This window comes from Hylaeus anthracinus, unplaced genomic scaffold (assembly GCF_026225885.1).
Source record: "Hylaeus anthracinus isolate JK02 unplaced genomic scaffold, UHH_iyHylAnth1.0_haploid 12002, whole genome shotgun sequence".
In the NCBI taxonomy this organism is placed as follows: domain Eukaryota; kingdom Metazoa; phylum Arthropoda; class Insecta; order Hymenoptera; family Colletidae; genus Hylaeus; species Hylaeus anthracinus.
This window is the reverse complement of record NW_026534349.1, coordinates 4,444,249-4,456,594: the sequence shown is the minus strand read 5'-3', so window position 1 is coordinate 4,456,594 and position 12,346 is coordinate 4,444,249. Positions and strand designations below refer to the sequence as shown.

The 12,346-nt window shown below is 37.6% G+C and overlaps 3 protein-coding genes across 10 annotated transcripts in view; 1 reads left to right on the top strand and 2 right to left on the bottom strand.

Moving 5' to 3' along the window:
* Positions 1 to 57: 57 nt before the first annotated feature.
* LOC128891504 (uncharacterized) lies at positions 58 to 7,684 on the bottom strand. 2 transcript variants are annotated; one of them, XM_054150996.1, is made up of 4 exons: positions 7,289 to 7,684; positions 6,448 to 6,566; positions 460 to 5,228; positions 58 to 386 (listed from the first exon to the last, which is right to left on the bottom strand). In XM_054150996.1, the coding sequence occupies exons 1-4, from the start codon at positions 7,382 to 7,384 to the stop codon at positions 370 to 372; spliced, it is 5,001 nt and encodes a 1,666-aa protein (XP_054006971.1). In that variant the 5' UTR covers positions 7,385 to 7,684; the 3' UTR covers positions 58 to 369. The 2 variants fall into 2 exon arrangements, with proteins under 2 accessions (XP_054006971.1, XP_054006970.1); XM_054150995.1 differs by having other exon boundaries at positions 58 to 5,228.
* A 22-nt stretch (positions 7,685 to 7,706) lies between these two features.
* LOC128892460 (mitochondrial carnitine/acylcarnitine carrier protein-like) lies at positions 7,707 to 12,293 on the top strand. Its single transcript, XM_054152902.1, has 4 exons — positions 7,707 to 9,852; positions 9,929 to 10,095; positions 11,368 to 11,571; positions 11,958 to 12,293. Exons 1-4 carry the CDS (start codon positions 9,819 to 9,821, stop codon positions 12,291 to 12,293), a joined length of 741 nt encoding a protein of 246 aa, XP_054008877.1. The 5' UTR covers positions 7,707 to 9,818.
* LOC128891520 (phytanoyl-CoA dioxygenase, peroxisomal-like) overlaps positions 11,327 to 12,346 on the bottom strand; it is a 56,904-nt gene continuing 55,884 nt past the window's right edge. For 4 of the 7 annotated variants that reach the window (XR_008460852.1, XR_008460851.1, XR_008460854.1 and 1 more), the window contains 2 exons: positions 11,997 to 12,153; positions 11,327 to 11,536 (listed from right to left, as the gene is read on the bottom strand). The gene's annotated coding sequence lies outside the window, so the exon portion shown is untranslated. Of the gene's footprint in view, positions 11,591 to 11,955; positions 12,154 to 12,346 lie in introns of all 7 variants that reach the window. The other 3 variants (XR_008460858.1, XR_008460856.1, XR_008460855.1) reach the window with 3 other exon arrangements.

Below are 12,346 nucleotides of genomic sequence, written 5' to 3'. Positions count from 1 at the left end.
AAGGAACATTAGATAAAATTTGTATGCTGTAGAAATTCGTTAAATATTTTACAACAATTATTTTAAATTTTATATATTTTACGATGTTTATACAAAAGGTAATAATTTGTAAAATAGTTCTATAGAAAACATTAACATTCTTAAATTCTAGCTCAAAACAGCAATGATGAATACTGTTTAACATAACAGAGTCACAATGAAAGCACTTTGCATTGAAAGGAGTAAATATAGAATAAAGGAAATAACAGAATAATTTCACTTACAAATATATACTTTTTTCTATGGGTTTACAATTCTGGTAATGGTGTTGCCAATGTAACTTCGCACATTCTTTAGAGCAGTATTTAGCTTCCAAACATCGTTTACAAACTACAGTGCTTGGCTTACTGCAAAATAAACATATTTTTATTTCTTCTTCTTCGATATTTCCTTCTATATTAGTTGCAGATATATAACTACCTTCTCCCATTTCCTCAAAAGTCTCGAGTGTAATACTTCTAACATCTACTACAATGCACGATGTAATACTGTCTTCCGTCGCAACTTCGTTTATATCTATATCATTAATATATTTAATATCATTATCTGAACTTTCAGTTGCAATAAATAACCCAGTAGTAGAACAAAGTTCTTGCTCTTTTAGATTATGTTCTTGCTTCACAGACTCCATGCTTTCAATTTTTATCACGTTATCTTTAGTTTCATCCACATCTTTAATTTCGTTCATTTCTATTACGCCATCTTTAGTTTCGCTTACTTTTATTACGGTATCTTTACTTTCATTCATTTCTATTACGTCATCTTTAGTTTCATCCACTTTTATTACGGTATCTTTACTTTCGTTCATTTCTATTACGCCATCTTTAGTTTCATCCACTTTTATTACGGTATCTTTACTTTCGTTTATTTCTATTACGCCATCTTTAATTTCACCAATTACATTGGTATCAACAACTCTTACTTGATCGTTATCAGGAGAAATTTCTACGATAACTAAGTGCGAGTTCGACTGTTGCGCTATGTCTTTACTGCGTGCTTCTAACATAGGTGCTGGCAATAATTCGTTTTGAGTCGTGTCAGAAATATTTTCGTTAATCTTCGCTGATTCGTCTGAACTCTGTTTTTGTATAGAACTTCCAAAATCTTCTTTTATAACATTTGTATGATTTTCAGTATCCTGTAATGTTGTTTGTTCATCCCGTTCAGTCTTTTGTACATTTTCCTCTTGCGATATTCTTGATTCTATTTTCTCTCGAAGAACCGTATTACATTGCACTGCATCAGTTGTATTACATTGCTGTTTTGCTTCAGAATTACAAACTGAACCATTAACTTCATTCTCTTGTAAACGAATTTGTACTTCTTTCGGAACATCAATATTAGTATTTTCAAGCACATTATTTTTCGACGTATTTGTTTTACATTTATCATGTGAAAGATTTTTTATGTGATAATTCAAAGTTTTGTCTACAATGCGTTTCAAAACAGCTTGAAACTGAAATAGTAGCAACCTTTCGATATAAATTTCCAGCCACTGTTGCGAAGTAGTATACGATTGCTCGAACCATGTACAGCAACTATTACAGTAAAAGTTTACATGCCTGAATAACATAATTTTTTGAATATCAGAAAAATTTTGCAACATATTAAATTCCGTCGCTGTCGATTCCAATGAAGTTTGTACAGGTTTTCTTTTCGTCGTAGGGATTGGTTTTTCTTTAGCTTGAGAAAAATGATTGTTTTGTATACATGGGGGAGGCGTAGCTTGTTCCAATCCACTATTTTGAGATTTTTTCGTTAGTTCTTCTACAGTTTGTGGTATATTATTCATTACCGGAACATTCTGTTGTTTATTTTGAAATAATTGTGGTCTATCGTGTGACTGAAGAATTCCTCGTAATGTATCGAAATTCGATTGTGTATGTATAGTGTTTTGGAAATGTTGATTCGTAGATGTAATATTTTTCTGTTGGATTGCCTGTGCCTGATTAATATTTTGTTGCTGGTTCGCGTGTACTGGATTAATATTTTGTTGCTGGTTCGCGTGTACTGAGTTAACATTTTGTTGCTGGACAGTTGTTGGATATGCTTGCCGATTTTGTTGCTGATTCTTGCGTATTCCCTTAATATTTTGTTGTTGCTCTATTTGTGCTGAATTAAAATTTTGTTCCTGGATTATATGTGCTTGATTATTTTGTAACTGGTTCATGTATACTGGATTAATATTTTGATTTTGGCTCATATATGTTGGAATTGTATTTTCATGCTGGATTGCGTGTGCTGGATTACTGTTTTGTCGAATCATATGATTTGGTACAGACGTGTTTACACCGTAAACTCTATTTCCTGAAGATGCATAAGCGTCTTGTGGAACATGACACTGATGATGTAAATAGGATGTATTCGTCACTGGTACAAACGTATGTTTCCCTGGTTGATTTACATTAATGGATGAATGCGATGATTGCTGTAAGAGGTTGCCTTGCATTGCATGGACATTCATTACTGGGTTCTGCCTACCTAAATATGTATGATGTTTCTGTTGTAAGGCTGGCCGTTGTGTTGACAATTTATATTTATGATGCATATGCATTGGTGAATTAATATTAGAATATGCCGTTTGGTTTAAACTCGTAGAATTTTGAGTTTGTATAGTAGTTATAGGAATCGAATTTTGTGGCTTAGTCTGCGCGAGTGTAGCATATGGATTTTGCAACGTTTCAGTGTTCTGATATGAATTTTCATTCAAAGTTCTTTTAGTAAACGCTGACGGTGTTACATTAAGATGTATATTAGGATTATTTTTTAGAAGTTGGCTTTCTTTATCTAAGCTCTCTACGTATAAAGGTAAGAGTGATGGCGCATACATAAATAACTCTTGTAGAGTCAACAAAGGCATTTTGATCATTTTCTTGTTAAGTCCATTTAAAACTCCGGAAACGAGTCTTTTGAAGTTGTCAGTTTTCACTACATTCTTTAACTGTTCAAATTCTTTATATAGTAACATATCATAATCTGAGTTGGTGGCGTGATTAGAAGTGCGTAAATATTGAATTATTGTATATATAGTCAACAAAATTTTACGGATAGCTTCCTGACATTCCACGTTAGTCTGCTCTGTTCTACGAGAAGGCGGTGCTTCCTCGTAAACTAAGGAGGATGGAGCTGTAAAATTGACAAATACAGGTACAGATTGGGCAGGTATTGGTTGTTTCTGGAAGGTTGCTGAGGGCAATGGAATACTAGCAGCATCCGACTGTGTTATTGTATTTGTGTATGAAGAATTTAAAACAGTGGGTTCAATGGAATGTACAGGTGTGGGACACCATCTAGAACCTAGCTCTGCACTAGATCGTACCCTTAACCTAGGATGCGGAATTTGATTCGACTGAACATCCATCTGTTCTGTGGCATGGTTCGGTCCGAATTCCTGTAATACAGTTTTGGTTATATCGTACGACGCGTTACATATATCGTTACTTATTGAAACAGTTTCGACATCTGTACCCGCGATGGCACATGTTACCGCGCATGTACCTCCCTTATCTTTATCATCCTTATTATAGTTTGGTACTGTTCCTGTCAATACTTTCAAATCCGATGCAGTCAGACAACTTTCACTGGAAAACAATTGCATAGATTCATTAAAAATTCTAATATCTAAATCATTTCCTTGAGATTTTCGAGTATCTCTACTTATATCTACTTGAGCATCACAGTTTGCATTGCACGTTTTTGGAGTAACACAAAGTGTTGTGTTAGTGTCTGTTTCTGTTTTTTCTACAGGAACATTAGCTTGTGATCCCTCAATTGTTGGGACTGTTCTTGTAACATCCGTTGTAATAATTTCTGAAACACTTTTGGTTACTTCTAGTTCAGCATTACAGTTTGTATTGCACGTTTCTGGGGTAACACAAGGTGTTGTGTTAGTGTCTATTCTTGTTATTCCTACAGGATCATTGACTTCTAATTCCTCACTTGTTTGGACTGATCTTGTAACATCCGCTGTAGGTACAGTTTTTGAAGTGTCTTCAATTATATCTAGTCGAACATCACGATCTGCATTGCATGTTTTTGAGGTAGCATCCGTTGGAGTCGTCATTTGAACTACATCACTTGTACCGAAAATACTGATTAATTTCTCTTCAAGTGTTCTCTCCCTCGTCTTCTCCATGTTACATGTTTTGCATGTACTATCTTGTGATTTACTCCTTTTAATTTCATTAGAAATTATAATACTTTTATCTCTGTGAACTTGTGGTTTGTTAGTTATCTCAGATTTTATAGACATCTTCTTGGACGTATCTTCGTTAAATTCGTCTTGCATCGTTGAATCAGGTACAGCTCTTTGAATATCCTTCAGAACTTCCACGCAGTTAGAAGCCACATTTCCGTCGCTAATACACAATCCAGAATCACAAGAGTCAACAGAGTCCTTTTTCCTTCTCTTCTTGAACCTCTTCTGCAAGATATCTTTTTCCTGCTCATCCTCGCTAACACTTGTAAAATTTCCAAAATATATTCGAAATTTATCCTTCAAATGTTTCTTCTTTTTCTTGTCAATTTCTTTCATTTCATCTATGGAAGCAGAAATCTTTTTTCTCTTGTGTGAAGCATCCGAAGTTATCGCCTCGTTCGACTTCGTCTTATGTATATTCTCATTCTTGTACTCAGCTTTAGTATCACGGAACGTAGTGGTATTGCTTTTTGAAACATTGTTCGTCCGCTTAGGAAAATGTAAATCGAGCTTCATTCGATGTCTCTTACTTGATTCGTGATTAATAACACCGCCCACCTTATCAGATAACAAATCAGGAGTTCTTTGTGGTGAGCGAATACCGTCAACGAGTGTGACTTGAACTTCATCTTGATTGCACATAGACCTTTTCTTCAGAGGCAAGTTACCATCTTTCGTGCAGTCTCTGCCTCGCGACTTGAACGTCGTGTCTGCAGTAACAACTGTACACCCTCCCTTCTTCATCGAATTTTCACGTGTAGTCATTTTTACGAAATAAATTTGATTCAATTGCTGTAAAGCTTTATCAAATGAGTGGAACGTAGTTAATGTGTTACTGCCTGACTTATATTTATTGCTCGACACGAGTGATTCTTGGGGCCCATCGGGTGGTTCACCTTTAAATGCCTTTAGGTCTTCCGCTTTTTCATTGCGTATATCCTCTTCTTCGTCGTCGATTCCCTTCGTATTTTCTAAGGATAAATTCCTCGGGCTGGAACATAGTTTTAATATTTTAAAATACGAAGGATGACATGTATGAACAATTGGAGGATCGATACTGGTGTCTAGACATCAGAACACAAATGTTCAGAGATAATTCAAGAGGTGCCTCTTATCTCGATTTTATAATGTTTCGTAACTGCGTCTGATAAAACAATGTACACGAGAAATAAGAAATTCGTTATCAATGGCATAAAAAAACAAACTCTGGATCTGATGGATACATTACTTTCTCCAATCGCTGCAACGTCGAATGCTGTATCGTATTTAAAGCACATGTGCTCGCGTGTGCCAACGTGCGCCAAGATTCGAGCACATGTGCCTTCGGTTGCCTTGGCTTTCAGATCTGTACACGTTTTCACTCGAATTCAGACTCGATAATAATTCTTAATTAAGATGTATAATGTAGATAGATTAACCAAATAAATTTCAATTAATATGATAACGTTAATATTTTATTATCTACAAGTGCGTTTCTTCAGCGCACGATTCTCATATTTACGTAAATCCGCAGCTTAATCTCTACCACTACAGCGGTAATAAAAGTCAAGCATATTCGGAGTACTTATATAGGAAAGTTCCACGAGGTCATATAATTTCCAAAATACTCGAGTAGGATAACGTTTTAAGTAACGTATATATGTTGCTGTATTGTGATGTATATTGATAATTAGTTTTAATCAGAGTTACCTCTGATACAATTCTAAATATATATTGTTCAATTTAAATAATTAAAAACTGTCTCAAATGTACGTAAATAATTAGTTAAACATAGATCTATATTTTCCATTTATAAATTTTAACGAAGAACCAATCTTCAGATGCCCATTTATCACTAAAGCATTTCATTCCTAATTTATTTTTGACAATTCTTTTGTAAATTATTATTTATCACCATATTCCCTTTCTGCTTCAAAGGTCTCCATTACTAAACTGTAATCGGACTAAAGTCAACTGACCAGTCAGCTAGCGAGGCGTTATCTTAGCTAGAGGGCACCCTATCTCGTTTCTTTGCACAAACATGCCCCCTCTGAAAGAACAAGTAGGTTCTGAATCATATCTGACGCATTTGTGTTCAGAAATATAAGGCCTTGGACGACCAACTAAATTCTATCCGACTATACACGAGTGAGTCGTGCTATACTCGAGATAGCCAACAAATTTTACCAACAATTTAATTCACGCCTATTAAACGAACATGACGAACTTACCCATACCTTCGGCTGGTCGGTTGCCGTTTGAGAATTACACGTGGTTTCGTCGCGAGTTGGACCAACGCTTGATGAACTTGCCTCCGCGACAACCCAAAGTTCTGGAGGTCCTTACGTAACTGAAACAATCGCCACGGTATTTGGAAGTTAGATTTCTGCGACATAACTTCATCGGGTTTTCGTGTACAGCAAAACGTATACGAAACTCGAAGAAGAGAAAGGAGAGAAACAAACGTTTATCACGGTCGCGCTCGTGTTTACATCTCACGTTCGTTTGTTTTCGCCTGTGCGATGCTCGCCTTCCATCGCAACTGATTTTAAACAATGAACAAGAAGCTAGCTTCGTCGCAACGGAAGTCGTAACGCGGATAAATAGAGGACGAAATATTCGTTTAGACAATAGTATCGAGTAACGAATAAATGAAAGGCAGAAATCGTATGACCCTTTTCATCTAATATGCGGGATGGCATGTACGTACAAGTGACTCTTGAATCGTTTGAAAATCGTGAGATTACGTTAAAAACTTTAGCTGAAACAAGCCTCTTTCGGATGATACTACATAGCATAGCGTATCTTTACGCGTGAAGTGAATACGCGATGTAAAATAAATAAAATCTTTAACGAAACTTATACTATTCGGTCAAATAAACGATCTCTAACAGTATACTCGTCTCACGCGTAACATCTTCACATATTTCTACACTAAGGGTGTTGAATATTATTTGACAAATCACGCACAACACAAACTAGAGCTCATACGACGGCTTCATTCGTTACTTTGACTAAAACTTCGTTAAATTCATTATTCGAGGCCACCTCTGCGGTGGACATACACCCCACCTTTTGCAGCACTCCGTAGCGTCGCGGAGGGCCCACAAAATGAAGCCATTTTTTCAATTCTAAGTTGTCGAATCTCAACGGCACCACAGATTCCATTTGCGCGTTTTTCGGTATCGCAGCAAGAAAAACTTTACCGCGTGTCGACGTAAACGTCTCCCAGGACGGTCACGGCTCGACTGAGCCCATGGGAAACACACGCCGATGCCGTGCGCGTGTGTTTATAGATAGCATATTTCGCTTCCAAAACAATCGGCTAACACGACCAATCGACGACAAATTCATACGACGATCGGTATAAAGTATAAGCCAACAGGTAAATTGGAAATTCTTGTTTGCTGAAAATTTAGGGTACCTCCCTTTGACCATTTCCAACCTTTTCTGGAAATGTGTAAAACCTTCCCCTCCCCTCCCCCCCCCCCTCCCTGCAGCCAAAGGTCTTTTGTTCGAGGCGAACTGCTTGGAAACCGCCCACAGGATACAAAAGCAGAATATTCAACGAGGACAAAGTTGCAGAATTTTTATTTCAAATTCCACCATAAAATATCAATTGTGTTCGTAATTGGTCCTGCATTAATTGCTTGCTTTGAAATAGTTTCTCCTTGTTCGGATATTCACAGTATGTGCGTTTGCGACTCTGAGAAGGACTCCCATCCGTCTAAATTGCAATGTATGTATATTATTTGTTTGCATCTAAGGAGCATTTGGAATGTCTTTCAGAATCATTCATAGTTGCAAGCGATTCGTAGTCACTCATTTTGTAATACAATATCTTCCTTATGTAATTTTCGATGTAAAAGTTGCTGAGCAAAATAAACAAATAATCCACCCTGTCGACTACGAGGAATACGAGTGGAGACGTTAAAATGGCGTAGAGGATATTCGACGCCGGTTCAAGTTGCTCGCACTATTAACTCGGAAGATACCACTCGTTCGAAGGTTCGACTTACACTGAGTCTGGTGAACTTCCTCCAGCTATTTATACATATAAGGAAACAGACGTCGAACTTTTGAACGGAATACGCATTTTTATCTATTACGCGCTAATCATATCAACACGTTGGACATCCGTGGATACTGATAAACATTTCGTCACGTGTTCGTCTTGAACTTCGGGATATTCGGTATCCTCATCCAACTGCGTTCTTAGATGAGATAATGCAATGCAACACTATAGGTCGATTTATACGCGATACAGTATTAGTCTATCGGCTGTAGACGTACCATAACGAATCAGAGGTGACCGGATGACACTGCGTGGCGCCAAAACTCCAGTCGCAACAATGTAAAACGATTATTCCAGTGACACATAATTTTTGGATCTGATAGACTTTCATCTTTTATAGTTTCTAGAACTGCTATCGTCTATACTAGATTTCATAAATTTTTTTCAAAAATGAAAAACTACGCTATCCCTTAGTAATATAGGCTATACTTTATTTTGATCTACAACTTTCCTTTTAGCGAAGAAAACCATAATTTTAATTTGAACATTTTTGAACGTTGGGCACAAGAAAAACTTACAGAAAGTGGTGGATTCTAGAATACAGGGCTCCCGGGTTTCCCGGATGAACTAAAAGTTGGCCCTACCAAGTGTTTCAAGGACTACAGAGTTGCACATGTGGGAAACACAGTCTAGAGAGGGTACGATGGACGATAAGGGGTCGGTTGAAAAAAAAAAGGGAACGAAGAAGGAACGAACACTGTTGTATTAGATAAAAATACAGCGACGACATTTGAAAATGGCCTAATGTAACTCAGACCGCCTTCGAAATCAGATGAAACGATTGCTAACAATGGGACAATTGTTTCTTTGTGTTAAGTAAACAGTCTCCATGGCGCACGTGATCGTCAGAGTATCTTATTACACTTGAACGATTAACGAATTCTAGAAATACGATCGGGTACGTTTCAAACTGAAAGGTTCAGTGCTACGCAGTTTGAGAATTTGCTAAACAAAACGTTAATATTTTTCACTCGAGAGAACATTCATAAAAATGACAAATTGGAAAATGTTTTGTTTGCGGGACCAACTGGAAGGCATCGAAGTCTTTTAAGAACCAAATGCATTTTATACGAGCAAAAATTAATTGAATTTGATTTTCCCACGGGTATATAACTTAACCCCTTCTTCAGCCACAGGAAGAGCTACGGGTCATATTTTCACTCTTATCTAAAACTGCCCTGTTGTTCTGTTATCTTTTACACGATTTACTGTTATATTTATTGCAGACCCTCGCCACAAAAGTACTCAAAAGTTCCAACACAATTACAAAAGAGACGTGAGAATTCACGATAATGACATTCCTAGGAAACCTATCCATTGCAAAAAAAACTCGACCGACTAAAATGTAACAATTTTGTAAAGTACTTCACGCTATTGATCAATCGCGACGAATATGACGTTGAATCAAACAGGACTCGTGGAATACAATTGACACGAATTCGAATTCACGAAACGAAAATGAACGAGTCGAATCTAATATCATTTCAAAACTCACAAAATATTAGACCCGTGTAATTGCGGATTAAAATGACAACGGATGGATCATTGAAGATTCTGATAGGTAGTTTATAACCGCAAATAACATAACTAAAAAAATGTGATTGGAAGTTGATTGCATATGAATATTCTGATTGCAGCTGGTGCCGTCGGTGGCTTATTTAACGTGATCACTGGTCATCCATTAGATACAATTAAGGTACGATTGCAAACGATGCCACACGCGTACAAGGGCACATGGGACACGACTAAGAAACTTGTCCTGCAAGAAGGACCCTGTAGCCTGTATAAGGTACAAATTTTAATCGTTCAAAAGATCTATTAAAAAGAGTTCGTTTCAATATCCTGTATCTGCTCGATGATACTGTGTTTTTATTAAATGTAATTTATCAGAAAAACAATGCCCTAAACCGCAATTTTCTATTACGTTTAGTTTATAAATTACATTCGTTATAAATATATTGTCAAACTTTAAGTGAATTTAAGCTCTGAACCAAATTATATTCAGTAAAAACACGCGATCCTGTCATATTAGACCGAAGAGACCTACAAGAAAACATCACTGGAAATACATCATTAGACCAATTTAAAACTATTTACAAAGAACACAACTAGAAACACACACGGGACACTGAATCCTGCACGTTAACCTTAAATGTTCCTCGACCGTGGTACCCCGTTAATCAAGGATTTCTCAGCTATCTAACATTTGCAACTGAACCTTTGTCTGCTTCCATGATTACAATCACATTGAAACACCACACAACGCGGCGTTTAAATTTTTTCATTTCACCAGGAAAACAACATAGCGGCTGATGCTCGATTATATTTCACCGCGGCGTGTTATTATTGTTTGCGCCACAGTCCATGATGATTAAGGGCACTTTGACATTACCTGTTGCTTTGCGGGTCCTCTCGTCGACTGACTGCTTTGCCGTAGTTCGTGGAACCCCTCATGTTTGGTGGGGATGCGTTCTCCTTACGGGGTAACAGGAGCCGCTCTACTCTACAGGCTCTAATTGGTCACATTTTTGTCGCGTTTAATCAACAAGCGAATAAAGACGCAAGGGAGGGAGGCCTAGAAAGGCTCGCGTCAGTTAATTTTTCTATTCGTTATCGCGCTCGCTCTTCCTAAAATGCTTACTCGATTACTATATTTTATTACCCTCGCGCTTAGGTTCGAATTACGGGGCCGAATTACGCTGAATCCCGAGAATCTTTGATCCACGAAAACGCCAAGTCTGACGAGCAAAAGCTATTAGTTTTGAAATAAATAACGCACGATTATCTCAAAATCGTGAGAACTAACAAGGGAAGTCCGGCAATTGATGCGCTTTAACTTTAATGGAACTTTGTGAAATCATAGCAACAAAGATGTGCGTACCGACGCGTGATTGATCACTGGTGAATCGATCTCTAATGTTTGTATTCACGCGAGAAGCATTTGCGCAAAATGTTTATATTAACAGGAATCGTCGACTCGTACCTTCTACAACGTATACTTCTACAGCAGCGTGTCTCAAACTAACGCTCTCAAAAAGAAATGAAGCATATCTTTATTTTTTAATTGTTTTCCCAGGGTGTAATGGCACCAGTCATAATGGCTGTACCGATATTCGCTCTTGGTTTCCTTGGTTTCGGATTCGGTAAGGAGCTCGTTTCTGAACCACACCAAGAATCTTTGACTGGCACACAAATGTTTCTTGCGGGGATGTTCAGTGGAGCGTGCACCTCGATTATTTCGGCTCCTGTGGAACGAATAAAGTGCTTACTGCAAATCCAGGTGAGTTTATCCGGATTATCTGTGAATATAAATATAAAAATATGAAACTATAAGGATCGATATGCCTCGCTCTATATCGTAGAAATATCGACAATCATATTGGGTTTAAAATTGAAAAGCTTATTGTAAACTTTTCTCAAGTAACCCTGTGTCATAAAAAATAATTCGCCCGGAATTGCTCAAGGGGGTGGAATCTAAAAAATACAATGGTTTTCTGGATTGCGTCGTGAAACTATGGAAAGAGGGCGGAATTCGAAATATATATCTGGGCACCTGCGCCACGATGCTTCGAGAACTACCCTCCACAGGATTATATTTCTGCTCGTACGACTATATCTTGCGGAATCTTCCCAAAAAATCTGACGAAGTAAGGACGATATTAACCTCTCAATTTCTTCACTGTAATTGCTGGAAAGTCTTCTCACCTCACACAGGTAACAGCATGGCAATCAATGATGGCAGGGGGTTGCGCAGGAATGGTGCACTGGGCAGTGGCGCTTCCCGTCGATACGGTAAAGTCGAAGCTGCAGACGTCTCCTCTAGGACATTATCCACGAGGATTCAGATCTGCGTTCGTGGAAACTGTGAAAAAAGATGGTTTATCTATTCTTTATAACGGGATCGTGCCGGTTATGCTTCGCGCGTTTCCAGCGAACGCTGCATTCTTTTGCGGTGTCGAAGTAACAATGAAATTTTTGGATGAGCACGCTTCGTGGATATGAACATTTTAATCATCGAGGATTTTAAATGAATTGGCCATGGTGTAGTTAGCCGA

Excerpts from the sequence above, each read along its gene's own strand:
- LOC128891504 (XM_054150995.1), bottom strand. The coding sequence starts at position 7,384 with ATGGAATCTGTGGTGCCGTTGAGATTCGACAACTTAGAATTGAAAAAA. Across the intron at positions 6,567-7,288 it reads GCTACGGAGTGCTGCAAAAG|TTACGTAAGGACCTCCAGAA; the intron begins GTGGGGTGTATG and ends CGATTGTTTCAG. Across the intron at positions 5,229-6,447 it reads CCGACCAGCCGAAGGTATGG|CCCGAGGAATTTATCCTTAG; the intron begins GTAAGTTCGTCA and ends ACTATGTTCCAG.
- LOC128892460 (XM_054152902.1), top strand. The coding sequence starts at position 9,819 with ATGACAACGGATGGATCATTGAAGATTCTGATAG. Across the intron at positions 10,096-11,367 it reads ATAAGGTACAAATTTTAATC|GGTGTAATGGCACCAGTCAT; the intron begins GTTCAAAAGATC and ends TTGTTTTCCCAG. Across the intron at positions 11,572-11,957 it reads AGTGCTTACTGCAAATCCAG|CTCAATTTCTTCACTGTAAT; the intron begins GTGAGTTTATCC and ends CGATATTAACCT.